Genomic DNA, 21,067 nt, shown 5'->3' with positions numbered 1-21,067 from the left:
CCAACCCCATCTGACCGTCAGACTGGGAAGTAAAACATTTTGGCTCTGTGGGCAGCACCAGCGTCGCTTCAGATTAACCCTCGTTCTTGCGAAGCTGTACTACCACACCTCTGCTACCCTTCTAACCTAATTTGGCTCAGGCTTAACTGTTATCAATCCTCTAAATCGGTGCATTTGCCTCAAAATAAAAAGTGTAAGAGGGCCTTTGCTTTTCTTGGCGTGCATGCCTGTCTGTCCTGGTTGTACTTTTGCTAACTCAACGGAGAGCTTTACTCTGAAGCTTCTAGTGCCTTCCTTCCTGCTCGCGTCTAATCAAAGTGCAATTATTTTGCGTGCATCTCCATATTGACAGCTCTCATCAATCAGCTTTGCTACTGGAAGATGGCCAGCTTTAATCAGCCAGCTGTTTCCCATTTGCTGTTGCTGCATGTGCAAGTCACTGTGCTTTTTCCTCTCTTCCATTATTGTTTAAATGAGACATCTTATAGAAGAGTAGGTGTATCCACATGTTTAGTGCATTCTACTGTAGATTACAGTACTCACTGGTAACCTGGACCATTTTCCAAGCGTCATTGCTATGCCTGTCGCATAGTGTACAAAATACTTTGTCACACCCTGGGTAATTCCTCTAAGTTAGAACGTGATAAAACCACGGGCGTGTGTTCTGTCTAAAGTTTGCCAATTTGACAGTCACAGATACGACTATTTGCCATGTTGTTGGCTTTTAGTGTTGTCATTCCACATTGCTTATGCCAAAGTCTTGTCAATGTCATGTGGAGCTGATTATGTTGAAGATAAAGCGCATCAACAGAGTTAATCTCCACTTGGCATTGCCCTGCTTATAGCTGTTAGCATCAATCGCCACGCCAAATCGAGTTTTGTACGTCCCGCGTCTCGTCTTTTGATATCGCTCACGTCAATAGCTTACCAATGTGGAGACGTGTTATTGATGAGTCTAATTGAAGATGAAGTGCATCAACAAGTTGCTCCAGTTGATTGTTGCAGAAAAGATACAGTAGTGCCAAGTATAGCCACCGTGTTGTTAGCATTGTTCACTCTTAATCCGAATATCTTTGTGGCTAATAATCCATAACGAGACAAATACTGTACTGTAATACATGTAAGACTTCATTTAACACTTAATTTAGGTCAAAATATGTAAAGTATGCATTAGGGTTGTACGGTATACACAATATTAGTATAGTACCGCGATACTAATGAATCATTTTTGGTACTATACCGCCTCTAAAAAGTACCGGTCCGCCATTGGTGGATCTACACCTAACATCCACTGTAATGATACCAAATACAGTAGCGTATCTAGTCGATACTACTATGATTACGTATTTTTTGGCATTGCAACATCTTCTTTCATTTAAAAAAAATGTATATTATGTTTATAAACTCAGAAAACATGTCCCTGTACTTTAAATATGACCAATGTATGATCCTGTAACTACTTGGTATCGGATTGATACCCTAATACATGGTATCATCCAAAACTAATGTAAAGTATCCAAACAACAGAAGAATAAGTGATTATTACATTTTTACCTACTCAGTGGCCTAGTGGTTAGAGTGTCCGTCCTGAGATCGGTAGGTTGGGAGTTCAAATCCCGGCCGAGTCATACCAAAGACTATAAAAATGGGACCCATTACCTCCCTGCTTGGCACTCAGCATCAAGGGTTGGAATTGGGGGTTAAATCACCAAAATGATTCCCGGGCGCAGCCACCGCTGCTGCCCACTGCTCCCCTCACCTCCCAGGGGGTGATCAAGGGTGATGGGTCAAATGCAGAGAATAATTTCGCCACACCTAGTGTGTGTGACAATCATTGGTACTTTAACTTTAACTTTTAACTTTAACAGAAGGGTAGATAGAACATGTTAAGAGAGAAAGTAAGCAGATATTAACAGTAAATGAACAAGTAGATTAATAATTCATTTTTTACCACTTGTCCTTAGTAATTTTGACAAAATAATAGAATGGAAAATGACACAATATGTTACTGCATATGTCAGCAGCTAAATTAGGAGTCTTTGTTTGTTTACTTACTACTAAAAGACAAGTTGTCTTGTCTGTTCACTATTTTATTTAAGGACAAATAAAGGTCCCCTTTATTTAGCAAAGTACAGAAAAGTATCGAAATAATTTTGGTACCGGTACGGTATATTGGTATCGGCACAACACCAGTATGCATACATTTTTTGCTTAGTTTTTATATCTGCGATGTATCCATCCATCCATCCATTTTCTACCGCTTATTCCCTTCGGGGTCGCGGGGGGCGCTGGAGCCTATCTCAGCTACAATCGGGCGGAAGGCGGGGTACACCCTGGACAAGTCGCCACCTCATCGCAGATGTAGAGATGCTGCAATATTTGAAGCGCAAGGTGGCTAGGGACGACTACTGTAATAATAAATAAATGTTTTTCTGTAAAATCAGGCTTCAGGCCAAATTTTGGAAACCCTTGTGGTAGGCGCTCGTGGCTTGTTCGGTGACACTCAGGTGTGTCTATTTGCCAACACATCTGACTGACTGGCAGCGTCTCACTACAGGGACTTTGTTTCCCAGATTGAGTGTGTGTGCGTGTCTGTGTGTCTGTGTCCTGTCATTTTTGCTCTGTCTCACTGGTAAGCTTTTTGTCGCTGTTTGTCATTGTTCACATTATTTTGTTGCTCCCATCATGCTTGGCGCAGCAGAGAATCACCCAGGCATCTTTGTTACACCTACTTGCCTCCCGTTGTTTTCATCTCACACGTTATTTACTCTGAAAGATGTCTTTTGTTCTCCCTGTGTGTGCAACATCTTAGCACATTTGCTCTTCTAATAGAACACTGCATGTTTCATCACCGCGCCCTCTCTCTTACGCTCTCTCTCTCCCCCGTCATTTCTCGCTGCTCTCTATTCTGTTTGATCTTTTTCCTTTCCTTTTCTCCTGCTGCAGTCAGGGAGCAGCCTTTACTCATGACTGGGGCAAAGGATTGCATATGAGCTACAACAGAGAAATTAGACACCATGAGAATTTGTATTTATTTTTTGCTCATTGCCTCCTCCTCCCTCTGCTAGCCTAGCAGGAAAAGTATGCTGGATTTCTTGTGTCAGCACCACTGTCAGAGCTACAAACTGCTTCCTAACTAAATATTATTCCTTGCTCTTCCTTCCTGTCATTTTCTGTGTCTTGTGTTCCACAGGGTAAAAATGGTCATTTTGCACCGTTTTTTCTTCTTCTTTTTTTTTTTTTAAACACCACTTTAAAAACATCACATATTTAAGCACCTGCTGCTGCGCTAGTTTTGTTGCATCTTTTGACTACAATGACAATAAAGATTGCATAGAAGTGCAAATCTTTCTTCTGGTAGCTAAAAATAAAAAAATGGTTACATAAATGGGTGCATTTTGTTAGTTGTTGCAGTAAAAACCAGGTAAATATTTCCATGCTTGTACAAAACCCAAAACCAGTGAAGTTGGCATGTTCTTTGAATCGTAAATAAAAACAGAATACAATGATTTGCAAATTCTTGTCAACCTATATTCAATTGAATAGACTGCAAAGACCAGACACGTAACGTTCAAACTGGAAAACTTTATTTTTTGCAAATATTAGCTCATTTGGAATTTGATGCCTGCAACATGTTTCAAAAAAGCTGGCACAAGTGCCTGAGAAAGTTGAGGAATGCTCATCAAACACTTATTTGGAACATCCCACAGGGGAACAGGTGGGTGCCATGATTGGGTATAAAATCAGCTTCCATTAAATGCTCCATCATTCACAAACAAGGATGGGGCGAGGGTCACCACTTTGTAAACAAATGCCTGAGAAAATTGTCGAACAGTTTAAGAACAACATTTCTCAACCAGCTATTGAATGGAATTTAGGGATTTCACCATCTACAATCCGTAATATCATCAAAAGGTTCAGCGAATCTGGAGAAATCCCTGCAAGTAAGCGATGAAATTACAGACCTTTGATCCCTCTGGCGGTACTGCATCAAAAAGCGACATCAGTGTGTAAAGGATATCACTATATGGGCTCGGGAACACTTCAGAAAACCACTGTCAGTAACTACAGTTTGTGGCTACATCTGTAAGTGCAAGTTAAAACTCTACTATGCAAAGCGAAAGCAATTTATCAACAACACCCAGCAACGCCGCCGGCTTCGCTGGGCCCAAGCTCATCTAAGATGGACTGATGCAAAGTGGAAAAGTGTTCTGTGGTCTGACGAGTCCACGTTTCAAATTGTTTTTGGAAACTGTGGACGTTGTGTCCTCCGGAACAAAAAGGAAAAGAACCATCCGGATTGTTATAGGCGCAAAGTTCAAAAGCCAGCATCTGTGATGGTATGAGGGTGTATTAGTGCCCAAGGAATGGGTAACTTACACATCTGTGAAGGCCCCATTAATGTTGAAAGATACAGTACATACAGGTTTTGTAGCAACATATGTTGCCATCCAAGCAACGTTATCATGGACGCCCCTGCTTATTTCAGCAAGACAATGCCAAGCCACGTGTTACAACACCATGGCTTCATAGTAAACGAGTGCGGGTACTAGACTGTAGTCCAGACCTGTCCCTCATTGAAAATGTTTGGTGCAATATGAAAGTTAAGTTAAAGTTAAAGTACCAATGATTGTCACACACACACACTAGGTGTGGTGAAATTTGTCCTCTGCATTGACCCATCCCCTTGATCACCCCCTGGGAGGTGAGGGGAGCAGTGGGCAGCAGCGGTGCCGCGCCCGGGAATCATTTTTGGTGATTTAACCCCCAATTCCAACCCTTGATGCGGAGTGCCAAGCAGGGAGGCAATGGGTCCCATTTTTTTTATAGTCTTTGGTATGACTCGGCCGGGGTTTGAACCCACAACCTATTGATCTCAAGCCTGAAATACCACAACAGAGACTGTTGAACAACTTACGCTGTACATTAAGCAAGGATGGGAAAGAATTCCACCTGAAAAGCTTCAAAAATTGGTCTCCTCAGTTCCCAATCATTTACTGAGGAAAGGCCATGTAACACCTATGCCAACTTTTTTGCAATGTGTTGCTGCCTTTAAGTTCTAAGTTAATGATTATTTGCAAAAAAAAATTCAGTTTCTCAGTTCGAACATTAAATATCTTGTCTTTGCAGTCTATTCAACTGAATATAAGTTGAAAAGGATTTGCAAATCATTTTATTTTCTTATATTTACGAATTACACAACATGCCAACTTCACTGGTTTTGGGTTTTGTATTTTAAAGCTCACTTTGAATAAGTCACTTTGTGTACGTTTTAATGTTGTAGAGCTAGTTAGTAGCATGTTGCTGTTACCATTCATCTTAACAATTCTACAGCACATGTTGACATAATGACCTATTTGTCATAGAAATGGCCCTTTACCACTGTTATAGACTCATTAGCTTGATTGAAAGCTGACCGAGTCACTTACCACTCAAACGCCGGCACACCAAGGCTGGAAGTTGTTATTGGCATTTGTGCCACCTGGCAATACATTGACAAAATATAATTGTTTTGAGTGTGTGCACGAACAGCCCACAGTCGACATTCACATTACAAGATTGGATGTGCTGCTACCTCAGGTTTTAATGCCCTGGGAACGCTGTTAAAGCCTTCGGTTCCCGCACACACAGGGCCTCCTCTCCCCCCTCAAATGGTCTTCCAGTCTGGAGGGAAGCTGCTCGCCAACGACCTGGACTCCTCTCTAGCCAGCCTCGTGGGCAGTGAGTGAAACATGACCTTGCTACTTTATATATAATGCAGCTATACTACTCAAGTCTGCATGACTATGATCAACGTCGTCCTATCTCCTCAGATCTGCAGTTTGGTGGAACACCATCCAAAAAGTAAGACCTGTCTTTACGACATTTGTCTTTTACACTGGCGTGCATTGGCTCACATCCCGATGGTATTGATCCTCTCCAGGCCAGAGATGCATTGGAGCCAGCAGGGAGAGAAGAAACTGACGGGAGGCCATAACTGGCAAAACAAGACCATGTCCACTACCCACTGGAGCCCGGCCCCCATGGTCGCACAGCCCATGCCTGTGCCACACGTGGTGAGTTGCACGAGTCCTTACCATGTGTTACATGCACGCAAATTGAGAATCCCTCATATGTTTTATTTTTACGACCATTTGCTTGCTGTCACCGCCCCCTCCACTTTGACCTCTTCAAGCTTTTCTTCCGTCTGTTTTGCAGCGTCATGCCTTCATTTTCCTTCCCTTCTTTGCTTGTGTTCACTTGTATCTCCGTTTTGCTTTGTCATCTGCTTACCATTTATTTCCCTGCTGTCCATATTTGGCCCTTGTTTGTCTCGTATGTGTTATGTTTGTATTAACCTTCATTTGTCTTTTTCCTCTCCTCACTTCTCTATCTGTGTCTGCTCGTCTTTCTGTTTATTTGTATTCTTCTTGTTGCATCCTGATGCAGAATGGAATGTTCTATACAAGTTATGTAAGTACCCTAACATTTGCTCCATTAACATTAACATTTGCTCCTGTCTATGTAACCTGCATGTTACTCTAATACAGCACTGTACAAGTACTAAGTAAAATAGTGAATGATATGTCTGGGCTAGATCAGAAGAAACTAAACTCGGCTCTAGGAATGGAGAGTAATAAAGACTGAACACAGGTTTTGAGTTTAAGTGGTACCAAATGATATTAAAGAATACTCGGAAAAATAAACAAACAAACATTAAACATGTAAATTCAAATGGCCATTCACATATACATCAATTCACAGAACGTTCAGTATTTACGATATCAGTATACGTGATTCAGTCCTTGTTTTATACCAACGATGGTATGAGGCAAGGTTGTTTTATAAATATCTCCGCCATGCCTCCATGGTTGGATTTCAAATGTTCTGGGCTTATGCAGATCCCAAATACACAACAGCAGGTACCATTAGGTAAGAAAAGTTGGTTTAGTCCCCTTTAAATGCTTCCCTGTCAATGATTCCCATTGGGATTCCCCTAAAAACATTTACCTGTGCTCCTGGCATGCACGCACTTATCAGCTTTAAAGGTTCACTTATTGATGGGGATTGGCATTTGTTTCCAGTGTCAACAATTCATGCGTCAGGCTGCCTCAACTTTTTTTAACAATTCTGAGTCATTTCCCGTTTTCTCTTCCAAAGGCTCCTGCTTCGATGGCTTTCCCCATGACGACACCGCAAGTGCCTGTGTATGGAATGGTAAGGGAACAATGCACTTTAAAAATGTTTAGGACTGCCCACTAACTTTCGTATGTTCTCCACAGGTCCCTCCCCAATTGGGTCAAGTGGGTGGGGTACCAGTCATGGCTCCTCAGCCAATAATGTACAACCAGCCTGTTCTCAGACCCTCTAACCCCTTTTCACCCATGCCAGGAGCCCAGGTCAGACCACACAAAGAAACACACAGCATGAAAAGTAACATTTTAGTGTGGAATTTGTCACAAAACTGAGCTTTGTTTTCTACCTTAATTTAGATGCAGTTCATGTAATACAGTCAACGATGTGGGGAGCGGAGCAAAGTGCCAAAAGCGACAAATTAACAAAAAGAACAAGACAAGCTGGAATAATTATTTGATCAAGTTAAGAAGCCAAAAAGACTGAAAACCAACCGATGCTTCAAAAGAAGTTGATGACCTAGTAAAGGCTGGAGGCGACCTGATAGGTTGTTGTCTGAAGCAACATGCTAAAGTGTGAGTTGTGCCAGAAATGTACGACAAATGTGCGTAAACCGTGCGTATGATGCGTGTAACATGTGTAAAATATGTGTGCGTATGTGCATGGAGGGATGTTTGAGGCTGAGAGGATGCACGTGAGTATTACGATGCTCTCTGCTGCCACATAGCTTTATTTCATACTGGTGCTATTTTCTTCCCTCTGGGCTCTGTCTGCCTGCAACGGCCATCCAGAGCACTTTGGAGATGGTGTGTGTGTGTGTCTGTGTGTGCGTGTGTGTGTCTGTGTGTGGTGTTGCTTAAGACAACTGTCCTGCTGTCAAGCTACTCCCTCGTCTGCCGTCCAATGGTCCAATTAATGAACAAGTTGGAGGCCAGTCTTTTCAAATATGCTTCTCGTCAGGACATTTTTGTACTTATCATTTTTCATTTTCTAGTGCGCGCTCATGATTGTTGAAAATTTGGAGATTGTTTTACATTCTAAGCCAAATTTTAGTTTTGTTTGGTTTTCTCCGTTTAAAGCGATGTAACCACACAAAGATGCAGGGCTAAAGTTGTGCTAGCATGGCAAAGAGGTGATCATATCAGGTCTGTTCTGAAAGGCCCCCCTCACAAATTGTTTTGGAGCTATTTGAAATTCATTTGATGTTTTCATCTTCCCTAACCTGTCCACTGTTAGCTCATCCAGCAAAGAGACTTTCATCATATTCGTATAGTCCGAGCAAGTCAACCACGATGGTTGTGGTTCCCTGTGATTGAATAGATTTATCACGAGATCGACGCATTTAATAGGTAAATAGTTTTTTTCCCTCTGTTGTGGTTCGTGTCATTTTTAATTTTTAGATCACTTAAATTGCACTGACTCTATTTAAGTGTCTTTAATGCCAACCTCCCTTACGCCCAATGCTTGTCAAATGTTGTCTTGTAAAAAAAAAAAAAAAGAAAAAAAAAAAACTTTCATAGTATCCATCACAATGATCTGCATTGTGTGCAATTTGAGGGTTATTTGTCAAGGTCACATAATGTCAAGAGTTTTACATTTGCCTTGTCTTTAAGGTGTCAAATGGGTGGGTGGGGGGTGGAGGAAAACATAAAATGTGACGACATTTTGGAGTTTTACAAAAACAAAATAGCCACTTTAGCAGGTAACAAAATATCCCTGCCATTTGAACAACAAACTCTTTCTCTATTCTCTAGTTCGGTCACGTCCATCCTCAGCCATGTCTTAGTCGTTCTATCTCTATATGGCTTGTCCCATTGCTTGCCGTGTGCAGATATGTAAAGATTACCAATGCTAGTAATAGTCTCAGCTGTCACTGTTGCTAATGGATAGATATTGCTCCAGAGCGCTTCTCGTTGCAGTCTTGTGTTAACGTTCTAGACTCCTCACCGTGCGCTCCTTGTAGACTGAAAATGCCGTAGATGTCCTGCATCGCCTTGTGCTGCTCCAGTTTCTTTGAATCGTTCTCGGTGTGTCTGGTGTTGCTTCTCTTCTGTCTGTTGGCATCACTGCCCTCTTCTGATAGAGGTTTTCTTTTTCCAACTTGGTCATCTGTGCCTCTTTTAACGATGTCAGCAGCCTACACGCGCCATGATCGGACTCTTGAATGTCCAGAGCAAACCATGTTATCCAGGTCTTATGTCACAAAGACTAATAACACTCAGCACTTTTCTAGAACATGTCGCAGTTTAAAGGTGGACCTGTTTTGAAGCGAGTTTCACGCTAGCAGCTTCATCGGGTTCAAGCTGTATAGAAAAGACAATCGCCCTCTTTGTCAAGGTCAAACCTTGGAGGACCTAAAATCGATCCCTGAGGAACACCCCGTGTGTATATATATATAAATATATAAGAATTTAGTAATTTCCGCCAGTGTGTGTTAACAGTAGTTAAAAGGTTATTATGGCCCGGGGTTTTGCTTGTTCACAACAATTTGAATGGAGAAATGTGGCCACGGACTGCTACACGTTACATATGCTTTTCGCTTGGAAATAAACATTATAAAGAGTACATTTAGTGTTTCCATTCCCACTTGCACACAGTGGAATCAGCAGCAGCAGAATGTTTTCCCCCTCAGCTGATGTAAGAAGGTGAAACCAAACCAGATAAAACCTCACTAACCCAACTTCAGCCATGTTTTACTGACTTATGTTACGTCCACTGTTTCTTATTGCAAAGTTTCTCTGCATGGGGCCTGGCTGAGCATGACACGCTGAGCTCTTCTTGTGTCCTGAGTGACTCGTTGCCGTGTGGCGGTGAAGACGAGTGTGGCTCTTAGATGTTAACAGTCGGTGAGTTTTACGTGAATGACTTGTTGGTCCAGTTCATGTTTGATACTGGGACTCAGTGATGAGAACCCGAATGAGCCTACGTGTCATAATTATTTTCTTTACTGAGCACTTGTGTGTATCTCCTCCAAGGTCAGTGAGTGCATGTCCTTCATTGTTCCAAAAAAGCATGACGTGACTGTGATGAGGATCTTTTTTTTTTTTCAGCACAATCTTCCCTCATTTTGTCTTTATATTATTATTGTTCTCACTTGCTGGTCTACTCTTGTAGATGAACCACTGTAGTGAAGTTATCTTTGCTGGTGTGGCGCCACCTGGTGTTCACTGCAACTGTGTGAGTTACTTAAGAAAAAGACAGAGGACAACGCTACCACCCCACTTAAACAGAGAATAAACACCTTTGCTAACATCATAACCTGAATTATATACATTTACGCTTGTTTTTGTCAATGTAGCCAATCATGTAAGATATCAGCACAGATGTTCTATTCCTGCTCATGTATGCGGGGAGGGGGAGCCCAGCATTCACTGATGCCAAAGGCGACACCGTTTGATCTTTGTACATGATTTCTATTTATTTAATGCATAATTATATGGATTGTATCCAGCATGGAAATGGCAAAGCAACAAAAATCACAGGCTTTTATTTGACGGCAGTATATTTGTTTATTCAGATGATTGTTTTTCTCTCCTTTTGGAAGAATAAAGTCATTTTCCATTCCTAGTGTGTCATTACTATTATTTAGCTTCAATGTAGGTTTAAAGGAGCATATGTAATAATGTGGCCCGAAATGTACTGTTATCACGGTCAGAATTCTGTAGTTCCCTCCCCGTTTCTCTTACTAAGGTTGCCAGATACGCAGCCGAATCCAGCTCGATCGAATGGGCTACTCTATTTTACACAGAAATTAGGCTATATTTTAGGAAGAAGTACGTCATGCCTGCGTACAATATTACGACAAATGGCAATCATATGGTTATTGTCAGTACTATCAGAAAACAAAGACTAAAACGAACCAAACCAACGCTAGCAATGGTTATACTGGTGAAAATAAGAGCATGCTTAGCAGCCTAATGTACGGCCAAAACTTAAGAGGTGACATTTTACCAAGGTATGCCTATAGGCTACTGTTTTAAATGTTTCAGATTGCCATATAACTTGGTACATGTAGTCCACAATATGCAAACACGAATGAGGAATTATTTTAGCTTGTGATTTGGCTGTTTCCATTAGTTTCACATCGCAATGACAGCCGTGCTAATGTTGGAACCCATTTCCTCAGCGTATCAGCATATTGAGAACGAAATAGGCACTGACACTACCCATATCCACATAGGTTTTATTTGTCAAATATATTTTTCCGTGTCAGTTCGATTACACATCGACATACAGGCTAACGGGCATATATTTCCCCCGTACGTATGCTCCCATTGACGGGCTCGCATGCTAAGCATTCGTTGCACGAACATACTAGCTTTGTTAGACAAGGTCATAGACTGTATTTGACAATATAGTTTACGTAATTAAAAAAAACGTAAATGCCTTACTTACCTATCAAGGACGAAATTAGTAATTTTGGCGCCAGATGAAAAAATCTTCTCTGCCTTCAATTGTCTCCATCTTTCAAAGGCATCCCCGATACAAATCCTCGTTTTGTTCCTGGCTCTTTTATGAATAAGCAGAGAATCATAACGAGGCCTTTTAGATTTACTAAGGTCTTACATGTTTAGTAACTTTACCAGTGGCAGTAGCAAGACGGTAGTATATCCCGGCTGAAATACTGTTATCAGTTATAGAGGTATTCGAAAAGAATATGATTTATTAATGCATTTTAACATATCAGGGCCATTTAATGACTTGACATTAATTTTTACATATGGTACCTTTAATTAATTGAACTCTTGTTTCTTATCAACTGAGGCTAATGACAGTGTGCTCAGCTTTACAACAAATCTAGAAGTCTCACAGGCCCTGAGCCTCCTGTGACCCGACCCCCACCAGAATGAATGTCCCAGCACACACACACACACGCCTTAACAGATAAACCTCGACAGCTGTAGTGTGCGACAGGAGAGCTGCTATTTTGGTCTTTCACCCAGCCAGAAAGAGAGCTGGATCACACTTGGCCACGGAAAGTTCTGGATCGGTGGCCTCCAGACTACTAAAGACGTCCGAGCGCTCCAGGAAGGAAGAGGGGTCGACATGGCGCTGCTGTGCTACAACAAAGGCTGCGGGCAGACATTTGAGGCGGACAAGAACAAGGATGGTGAGCTCTTGCTGTCGTTTTAAGTTATTTTAAGTTTCTCCAACTGGAAGAAGATAACTGTTCCTACAAAATAGCTTAAAAACAACAATAGGATGATAAAAAGCTGTTTTACCTGCAAGTTCCTAGTATCTGCAAAAATAAAAAAGCCACATGTCTCTGGGTGAATGGCAGCCACCACATTTCCTTATATGGCACACACACATGTAAAAAAAAAAAAGCTGACTTGCCATGTTGACTTGTCTGCACACTGTCCTAAAGATTCCTGTGTCTTCCATCCTGGAATCCCCATCTTCCACGATGCCCTAAAGGTAAAAACCTCATGGTCCAGCTTTGACTGACTTTGTAAATATTATTGTATTTATTTAAACTTGTTTTGTTTAAACCTCAAAACATTTCGATCTCCTTCACGCAGGGTTGGTCATGCTGCCGCAAGAGGACCACAGACTTCTCCGAGTTCCTCTCCATCAAGGTAGAGCTCCTCAAGGACTCAACTCTGCACCATGTTTTTTCCGACACTTACAGAGCGCCGCTCTCTTTAAACAGGGCTGCACCCGCGGGCACCATAGCAACGAGAGGCCCTGCGAACCTCTTGTACCTGAGGTGTCATCAGACAAGGCGTCCAGCAAACACGTCAACGGGCAGGAGATCATCTACCAGGGACCCAAATCTGCTGAGAAGCTGAAGAGAGAGAGACCAAGGTTGTGTTGTGTTATTGAGCAGATGAGATGAGATAAGATACAAATACCGGTACATATAACAACATTGCTGTGCACAGTTCAGACCAGCCAAAGACCAAACTGCCCGTCAAAGTGTCACCGTCGCTGGCCAAGGAGCTGGAGAAACTGGATATCAGCACGAGAGCTGAGAATGCAAAGAAAGGTAAGAAATACAGTGCATCTGGAAAGCATTCACAGCGCTTCACTTTTTCCACATTACATACAGCCTTATACCAAGATTGAATACATGTTTTTGTGTGCTCAAAATTCTACAGACAAGACACCATAATGACAATATGAAAATGTTGGATGGGAAGCATTGGTTTTCATCACATTACTGCATCCTTTTTAGTGTAGTCAGGGAGGTGACCAAGAATCTGATGTTCACTCCACAACATTCCTCTGTGAAGAGAGGAGAACCTTCCAGAAGGACAACCATCTCTGCAGCAATCCACCAATCAGGCCTGACAGAAGCCATTCCTTGTGTAAAACTTTGCAAAAATGCACCTAAAAGACTCTCAGACCATGAGAAACTAAATTATCAGGTTCTGATGAGACAAAGGTTGAACTCTGGGGTTAATGACAGACGTCATGTTTGGAGGAAACCAGGCAAATACCATCCCTACAGTGAAGCATGGTGGTGGCAGCATCATGCTGTGGGGATGTTTTTCAGCAGTAAGAACTGGTAGACGAGTCAGGATAGAGGGAAAGGTGAATGCAGCAATTTACAGAGACATCCTCCAAGATTTCTCATTGTGCCCATTGGGTTGAGTTTTTTTCTTGCCCTGATGTGGGATGTCGTCGTGGCTTGTGCAGCCCTTTGAGACACATGTGGTTAAAGGCTATAGGAATAAACTCTGATTGATTCATTGATCCTGGACGAAAGCCAACACTTCCCATCCAACCTGGTAGCGCTTGAGAGGTGCTGCAAAGAGAAACGGACCAAACTGCCCAAAGATAGGTGTTGCCGAGCTTGTGGCATCGTATTCACAAAGACTTGAGGCTGTAATTGCTTGCAAAGGTTCAACAACAAAGAATTGAGCAAAGGCTGTGAATACTTATGTGATTTTTATTTATTTATTTATTTCTAATACATTTGCATTTGTTTTAAAAACATACGTTTCACATTGTCATTATGGGGCATTGTCTGTAGAATTTTGGAATGTACCATAACAAAATGTGGAAAAGCGCTGTGAATACTTTTCACTGTAACAAGGTGACAATCATGATCATATAGACCCATCCATCCATCCATCCATCCATCCATCCATCCATCCATCTTCTTCCGCTTATCCAAGGTCGGGTCGCGGGGACAGCAGCCTAAGCAGGGAAGCCCAGACTTCCCTCTCCCCAGCCACTTCGTCCAGCTCTTCCCGGGGGATCCCGAGGCGTTCCCAGGCCAGCCGGGAGACATCGTCTTCCCAACGTGTCCTGGGTCTTCCCCGTGGCCTCCTACCGGTTGGACGTGCCCTAAACACCTCCCTAGGGAGGCGATCGGGTGGCATCCTGACCAGATGCCCGAACCACCTCATCTGGCTCCTCTCGATGTGGAGGAGCAGCGGCTTTACTTTGAGCTCCTCTCGGATGACAGAGCTTCTCACCCTATCTCTAAGGGAGAGCCCTGCCACCCGGCGGAGGAAACTCATTTTGGCCGCTTGTACCCGTGATCTTGTCCTTTCGGTCATAACCCAAAGCTCATGACCATAGGTGAGGATGGGAACGTAGATCGATCGGTAAATTGAGAGTTTTGCCTTCCGGCTCAGCTCCTTCTTCACCACAACGGATCGATACAGCGATCCACTTTTCCCTCACTCGTGAACAAGACTCCGAGGTACTTGAACTCCTCCACTTGGGGCAGGGTCTCCTCCGCAACCCGGAGATGGCACTCAACCCTTTTCCGGGCGAGAACCATCATTTAGACCAGGTGTGTCAAACTAGTTTTCATTGAGGGCCACATCGCAGTAATGGCTGCCTTCAGAGGGCCACTTTTTTAAAATGAATTACAATTATGCATGCGGCCATGCATAACATTAACCTGTGATTAATCAAAATTCAAATGTATCTGATTTGGAAAAAAAATACATCATTTGAAAGCATTGATATAAATGTGTACCAGTAATCACCTCATATTATAACACCATTTCCTATGCTTATTAGATGTTTTCACGCTCAAATTAATGGATACATCATACGTAAAGGTGACAAGCAAATATTCAACTGTTTATTTTTTATCTTTACTAACATATTTTTGTAATACACTATATAATATAATGTAATATTTGGCATGATTAGATAATAACGTTTAAAAGATATGCATTTTTTCCTGTCAAAATCGATATAATTATTTGCATTAAGTAAAAAAATTAAGTGTTTTATTAACACACATTTCTCCCAGGCTTCTGCGGGCCACATACAATGATGTGGCGGGCCAGATCTGACCCCCGGGCCTTGAGTTTGGCACTTGTGATTTAGACTTAACTATTCCAATCTTTTGCCAGAGAGTCAAGGTGTGGTGCAAGGGACAAGATGCAAGAATGCGGGATGCAAAACAGTGAGTCTCTTTTCTTGTTTGAATTGAGTTGATTACATACTTTGTTTGCAATGTACTGTTGTTGTTCAGGTCTATGAAGGCCCAGAAACGGAGGTGGGGGTCTGCACTCATCACTGTGGAGGGCCAGTCTTCCACGAGGGGTAACACGCACACGCACAGAAGGTGTGGTGTTGGCATGTAAGTCACTTCTGACCTCTCCTCAGTTACAAGTACTGGAGTTGCTGCTGTATCAAGACAATTGACTTCAACGCCTTCCTGGACCAGAAGGGCTGCACAACAGGGAAACACTGCTGGCTCCCCAAGCAGGTACTGCAAAAAGTGTAGTAATGTATGTCAAAGTCAATTCAAATCAAAGTTTATTTATATAGCCCTTAATCACAAGTGTCTCAAAGGGCTGCACAAGCCACAACGACATCCTCGGCTCAGATTCCACATCAGGGCAGGAAAAAAGTCAATCCAATGGGATACAATGAGAAACCCCCACACGGCGACCGGTGCAATTGACGTAGAGTGGATCTAGTTAATAGTGTCAGAGCCCAGTCCATAGTGGGGCCAGCAGGAGATCATCTTGAGTGGAAACCAGTCAGCAGCGCAGAGACGTCCCCAACTGATTCACAAATGAGTTGTCCACCCCGGGTCCCGACTTTGAACAGCTAGCTCTTCATCTGTGGTCACCTGATAACCTCTCCACGCAGGACAGGGGGGCAGAGCAGAAAAGAGACGGCAGATCAACTGGTCTAAAAGGGATAGCGTATACAAATGAGTTTTAAGATGGGACTTAAATGCTTCTACTGAGGTAGCATTTCTAACTGTTACCGGGAGGCTCTATAGCCCACATACTTTTTTGGGGCTCTGGGAATCACTAATAAGCCAGAGTTTTTAGAACACAGATTTCTTGCCGAGACATATGGTACAATACAATCAGCAAGATAGGATGGAGCTAGACCGTGTAGTATTTTATACGTAAGTAGTAAAACCTTAAAGTCGCATCTTAAGTGCACAGGAAGCCAGTGCAGGTGAGCCAGAGTAGGTATATATGTACAGTATATAGGTATATACAGTATAGGCATAATATGACATACTTGCCAACCCTCCCGAATTTTCTGGGAGACTCCCGAAATTCAGCGCCTCTCCCTAAAACCTCCCGGGACAAATATTCTCCCGAAAATCTCCCAATTTTCAGCCGGAGCTGGAGGCCACGCCCCCTCCAGCTCAATGCGGACCTGAGTGAGGACAGCCTTTTTTCACGTCCGCTTTCCCACGATATAAACAGCGTGCCTGCCCAATCACGTTATCCCATACGGGGCGTCCGGCATACCGCCGATGAGCATGGTGCAGATGGAGAGGATCTTCTCTGCGTCCGTGTTGGCGCACACGTTGCCAAAGCCGACGCTGGTCAGGCTGCTGAGGGTGAAGTAGAGGGCGGCGATGTACGAGCTGCGCACCAACGGGCCGCCGACCGTGTTGTTGACGTAGGGAAGTGGTCCCCAACCACCTGTCCGTGGATCGATTGGTACCGGGCCGCAGAAGAAAATAAATAAATAAATGCATTTATTTTTTATTTGTTATTAAATCAACATAAAAAACACAAGATACACTTACAATTAGTGCGCCAACCCAAAAAACCTCCCTCCCCCTCATTCACACTCATTCACACAAAAGGGTTGTTTCTTTCTGTTATTAATATTCTGGTTCCTACATTATATATCAATATAGATCAATACAGTCTGCAGGGATACAGTCCGTAAGCACACATGATTGTATTTTTTTATTAACGTCGGACAAAATTTCAAGCGTTGACCGGTCCGCAGTTACAAAAAGGTTGGGGACCACTGACGTAGGGCATCTCCAGACGTTTGCCCAGCTCATGGAGCCATCCTTGGGGAAGAGACGGAAGGACAACAGGGTGACAAGAACTAAATCATCCAGACTAGAGATACATTGTATTATTATGTTTATCTTACCTAAAAATAAATATATTTATTAATTTAAAAAAAACAACTAAATACATTTTTACTATATTTTGCTAAAAGCATCAAAATTTATTGTATTGTATTGCCATAGAATTATACATTAAAATAAACATATTTGAAGTAGTTATTTTTAAATGATCATAATAATTAATTTAAAATGACCATATTTAATTATTAAAATAATTGCTTGTTTATCAACAACTTTAGCATTTTATTCATTACATTTTGAAGCTCTCAGAAGCCAAGTTTTGTTATATTCCTTAAGATTTATTTATGCAAGTTTGAAGTATCAATTATCTAAACACAGTTTTGTTCGCATATTTTCAGGATGTATGTATATATATATATATATATATATATATATATATGTGTATATATATATATACATATGTATATATATATACCGTATTTTTCGGACTATAAGTCGCAGTTTTTTTCATAGTTTGGCCTGGCTCCAGTGCGATTTATGTATGTATTTTTCCTTCTTTATTATGCATTTTCGGCAGGTGCGACTTATGCTCCGGTGCGACTTATACTCCGAAAAATACGGTATATATATATATATATATATATATATATATATATATATATATATATATATATATATATATATATATATATATATATATATATAGATATGAAATACTTGACTTGGTGAATTCTAGCTGTAAATATACTCCTCCCATCTTAACCACGCCCCCCGCCCCCCCACCTCCCGAAATCGGAGGTCCCAAGTTTGGCAAGTATGTAATATGATCAAACATTCTTGTTTTTGTCAAAAGTCTAGCAGACACATTTTGTACCAACTGTAATCTTTTAATGCTAGACATAGGGAGGCCCGAAAATTGAGACGAGACGTAACAAACGCATGAATAATGATCTCAGCGTCGCTAGTGGACAAAATCGAACACATTTTTGCGATATTACGGAGAGGAAAGAATGCAGTTTTAGTAACACTCCTAATGTGTGACTCAAACGAGAGAGTTGGGTTGAAGATAATACCCAGATTCTTTACAGAGTCGCCTTGTGTAATTGTTTGGTTGTCAAATGTCAAGATGGTATTATTAAATAGGTGTCGGTGTCTAGCAGGACCGATAATCAGCATTTCCGTCTTCTTAGCGTTGAGAAATTGTGTTAGATGTCGTGTCCTCCGGACCAAAGAGGAAAAGAACCATCCGGATTGTTATAGGCGCAAAGTTGAAAAGCCAGCATCTGTGATGGTATGGGGGTGAATTAGTGCCCAAGACATGGGTAACTTACACATCTGTGAAGGCACCATTAATGCTGAAAGTTACATACAGGTTTTGGAGCAACATATGTTGCCATCCAAGCAACGTTACCATGGACGCCCCTGCTTATTTCAGCAAGACAATGCCAAACCACATGTTACATCAACGTGGCTTCATAGTAAAAGAGTGTGGTATCAGACTGGCCTGCCTGTAGTCCAGACCTGTCTCCCATTGAAAATGTGTGGCCCATTATGAAGCCTAAAATACCACAACGGAGACCCCCGGACTGTTGAACAACTTAAGCTGTACATCAAGCAAGAATGGGAAAGAATTCCACCTGAGAAGCTTAAAAAATGTGTCTCCTCAGTTCCCAAATGTTGTTAAAGAGTGTTGTTAAAAAGAAAGGCCATGTAACACAGTGGTGAACATGCCCTTTCCCAACTACTTTGGCACATGTTGCAGCCATGAAATTCTAAGTTAATTATTATTTGCAAAAAAAAAAATAAAGTTTATGAGTTTGATCATCAAATATCTTGTCTTTGTAGTGCATTCAATTGAATATGGGTTGAAAGGGATTTGCAAATCATTGTATTCCGTTTATATTTACATCTAACACAATTTCCCAACTCATATGGAAACGGGGTTTGTACATTCTGGGTGTCTCATTCAGTAGAAAATTTAAAATTACATTCCGTTTTTAAGGTGGTTTGTCATAATGTTTTTAGCTTTCAATCAGACATCATTGTGAGTTTTTGTATTAGTGTTTCTAAAAATAGATATACTGGCCCCCAGACACATTTTTTTCTCTAATTTTAGCCCCTTGAGTCAAAATAATTGCCCAGGCCTGACCTAGAGGGATAAACTGGTTGTCAAATGTCAAGGTGGTATTATTAAATAGGTGTCGGTGTCTAGCAGAACCGATAATCAGCATTTCCGTCTTCTTAGCGTTGAGTTGCAAAAAGTTAGCTGACATCCATGTGCCTCGTTCTTTCTCAACCCGATATGTCGCCAGGACAAGAAGAAGGTGGCGTGTCGACACGACTGGCACCAGACGGCGAACAATGTTGTGGTGAGCATCTACGCCAAGAACACCAACCCAGGGATCAGCTGCATCGAGGCCAACGGGACGGTGGTTACATGTCAGATCCAGTTTGAAAACGACAAGCTTTTCCGGAGAGACTTCCACCTTTGGGGGGTGAGCGCCTGCTGACTGTGTTAACATGTGTGCTGATGCAGTGAAGTGAAGTGAATTACATTTATATAGCGCTTTTTCTCAAGTGACTCAAAGCGCTTTACATTGTGAAACCCAATATCTAAGTTACATTTAAACCAGTGTGGGTGGCACTGGGAGCAGGTGGGTAAAGTGTCTTGCCCAAGGACACAACGGCAGTGACTAGGATGTCGTAAGCGGGGATCGAACCTGCAACCCTCAAGTTGCTGGCACGGCCGCTCTACCAACCGAGCTATACCGCCCCTTGACCCTCTTCTTTCTCCGCACTCAGGTCATCAACGTCCAACGCAGCTCCGTCAACATGATCCCCTCCAAAGTGGAGATCAACCTCTGCAAGGCCGACCAGGTGGCGTGGGGAAAACTGGAGGACCCCACCTACAAGCCGCCGCCGGAGCCCGCGGAGGACACGGCGGTTGAGGTCCCCGAGGCGCGGCGCCCCGACTGGGACATCGACGATGACGACATCAGCGACTCGGACGAGGAGTGGGTCGACGACGCGCCGCCGAAGGACACTCAGGAGAAGACGGCGTGCGAGGGCGAGAGGCGGGTGGACGGGGAAGACATGCAGAACGAACAGAGGAGAGAGGTGGAGCAGGAGATGAGGAGAGCCATGGAGGACAAGAGGAAGGGCGAGGAGGAGAGGAGGAAGCTGGAGGAACTGAGGCGTCAGGAGGAGGAAGGTTACGAAGAAATGCCCGATTTGGAGTAAAACTTCAAGATTACCGTATTTTTCGGAGTATAAGTCGCACCGGAGTATAAGTCGCACCTGCCGAAAATGTATAATAAAGAAGGAAAAAAACGTATATAAGTTGCACTGGAGCCTGGCCAAACTATGAAAAAAAACTGTGACTTATAGTCCGAAAAATATGGTACTTTTTTTTTTTAATGACATTTGAATGTGAATGTTTGCATGCAATAAATCATTTTCTTTGTTGTGATGTCTTTTCATGCTTTTTGTCACAACATGGAATACTAATACCCAATTATTACATACAATACAGGTCGAATTGACCAATTCTAATTGTGAACGCAAATAAAAAAACAAGTACTACATCTATACTATCAAATCATTCAAATAGTCCTGTTAAAATGGATTGCTTATGCCCTGAAATTAACTATTTTTCTAATGAGGACAGTCTTTATT

The 21,067-nt window shown here is 42.3% G+C and overlaps 2 protein-coding genes across 7 annotated transcripts in view; both read left to right on the top strand.

Annotated features, from left to right (window-relative positions):
• LOC133606786 (phosphatidylinositol-binding clathrin assembly protein) overlaps nt 1-10,677 on the top strand; it is a 92,601-nt gene extending 81,924 nt beyond the window's left edge. For 2 of the 5 annotated variants that reach the window (XM_061961115.1, XM_061961113.1), the window contains 7 exons: nt 5,581-5,721; nt 5,814-5,844; nt 5,924-6,056; nt 6,430-6,453; nt 7,141-7,197; nt 7,263-7,379; nt 7,473-10,677. In XM_061961115.1, coding sequence (XP_061817099.1) covers nt 5,581-5,721; nt 5,814-5,844; nt 5,924-6,056; nt 6,430-6,453; nt 7,141-7,197; nt 7,263-7,379; nt 7,473-7,487 — 518 coding nt within the window. In that variant the 3' untranslated portion in view covers nt 7,488-10,677. The remainder of the gene's footprint in view (nt 1-5,580; nt 5,722-5,813; nt 5,845-5,923; nt 6,057-6,429; nt 6,454-7,140; nt 7,198-7,262; nt 7,380-7,472) is intronic. The other 3 variants (XM_061961118.1, XM_061961116.1, XM_061961114.1) reach the window with 2 other exon arrangements.
• Nucleotides 10,678-10,822: 145 nt separating this feature from the next.
• On the top strand, nt 10,823-20,830 carry LOC133606787 (cysteine and histidine-rich domain-containing protein 1). Of its 2 annotated transcripts, XM_061961121.2 has the most exons (10): nt 10,823-12,223; nt 12,482-12,531; nt 12,636-12,692; nt 12,767-12,921; nt 12,999-13,102; nt 15,438-15,490; nt 15,560-15,630; nt 15,694-15,796; nt 19,705-19,887; nt 20,195-20,830. In XM_061961121.2, exons 1-10 carry the CDS (start codon nt 12,160-12,162, stop codon nt 20,630-20,632), a joined length of 1,278 nt encoding a protein of 425 aa, XP_061817105.2. In that variant the 5' UTR covers nt 10,823-12,159; the 3' UTR covers nt 20,633-20,830. The 2 variants fall into 2 exon arrangements, with proteins under 2 accessions (XP_061817105.2, XP_061817104.2); XM_061961120.2 differs by having other exon boundaries at nt 10,823-12,531.
• Nucleotides 20,831-21,067: the final 237 nt, after the last annotated feature.

Source organism: Nerophis lumbriciformis, linkage group LG05 (assembly GCF_033978685.3).
Source record: "Nerophis lumbriciformis linkage group LG05, RoL_Nlum_v2.1, whole genome shotgun sequence".
NCBI classification, from domain to species: domain Eukaryota; kingdom Metazoa; phylum Chordata; class Actinopteri; order Syngnathiformes; family Syngnathidae; genus Nerophis; species Nerophis lumbriciformis.
The sequence above is the reverse complement of the archived record's forward strand: the minus strand, read 5'-3'. Positions and strand labels throughout refer to the sequence as shown.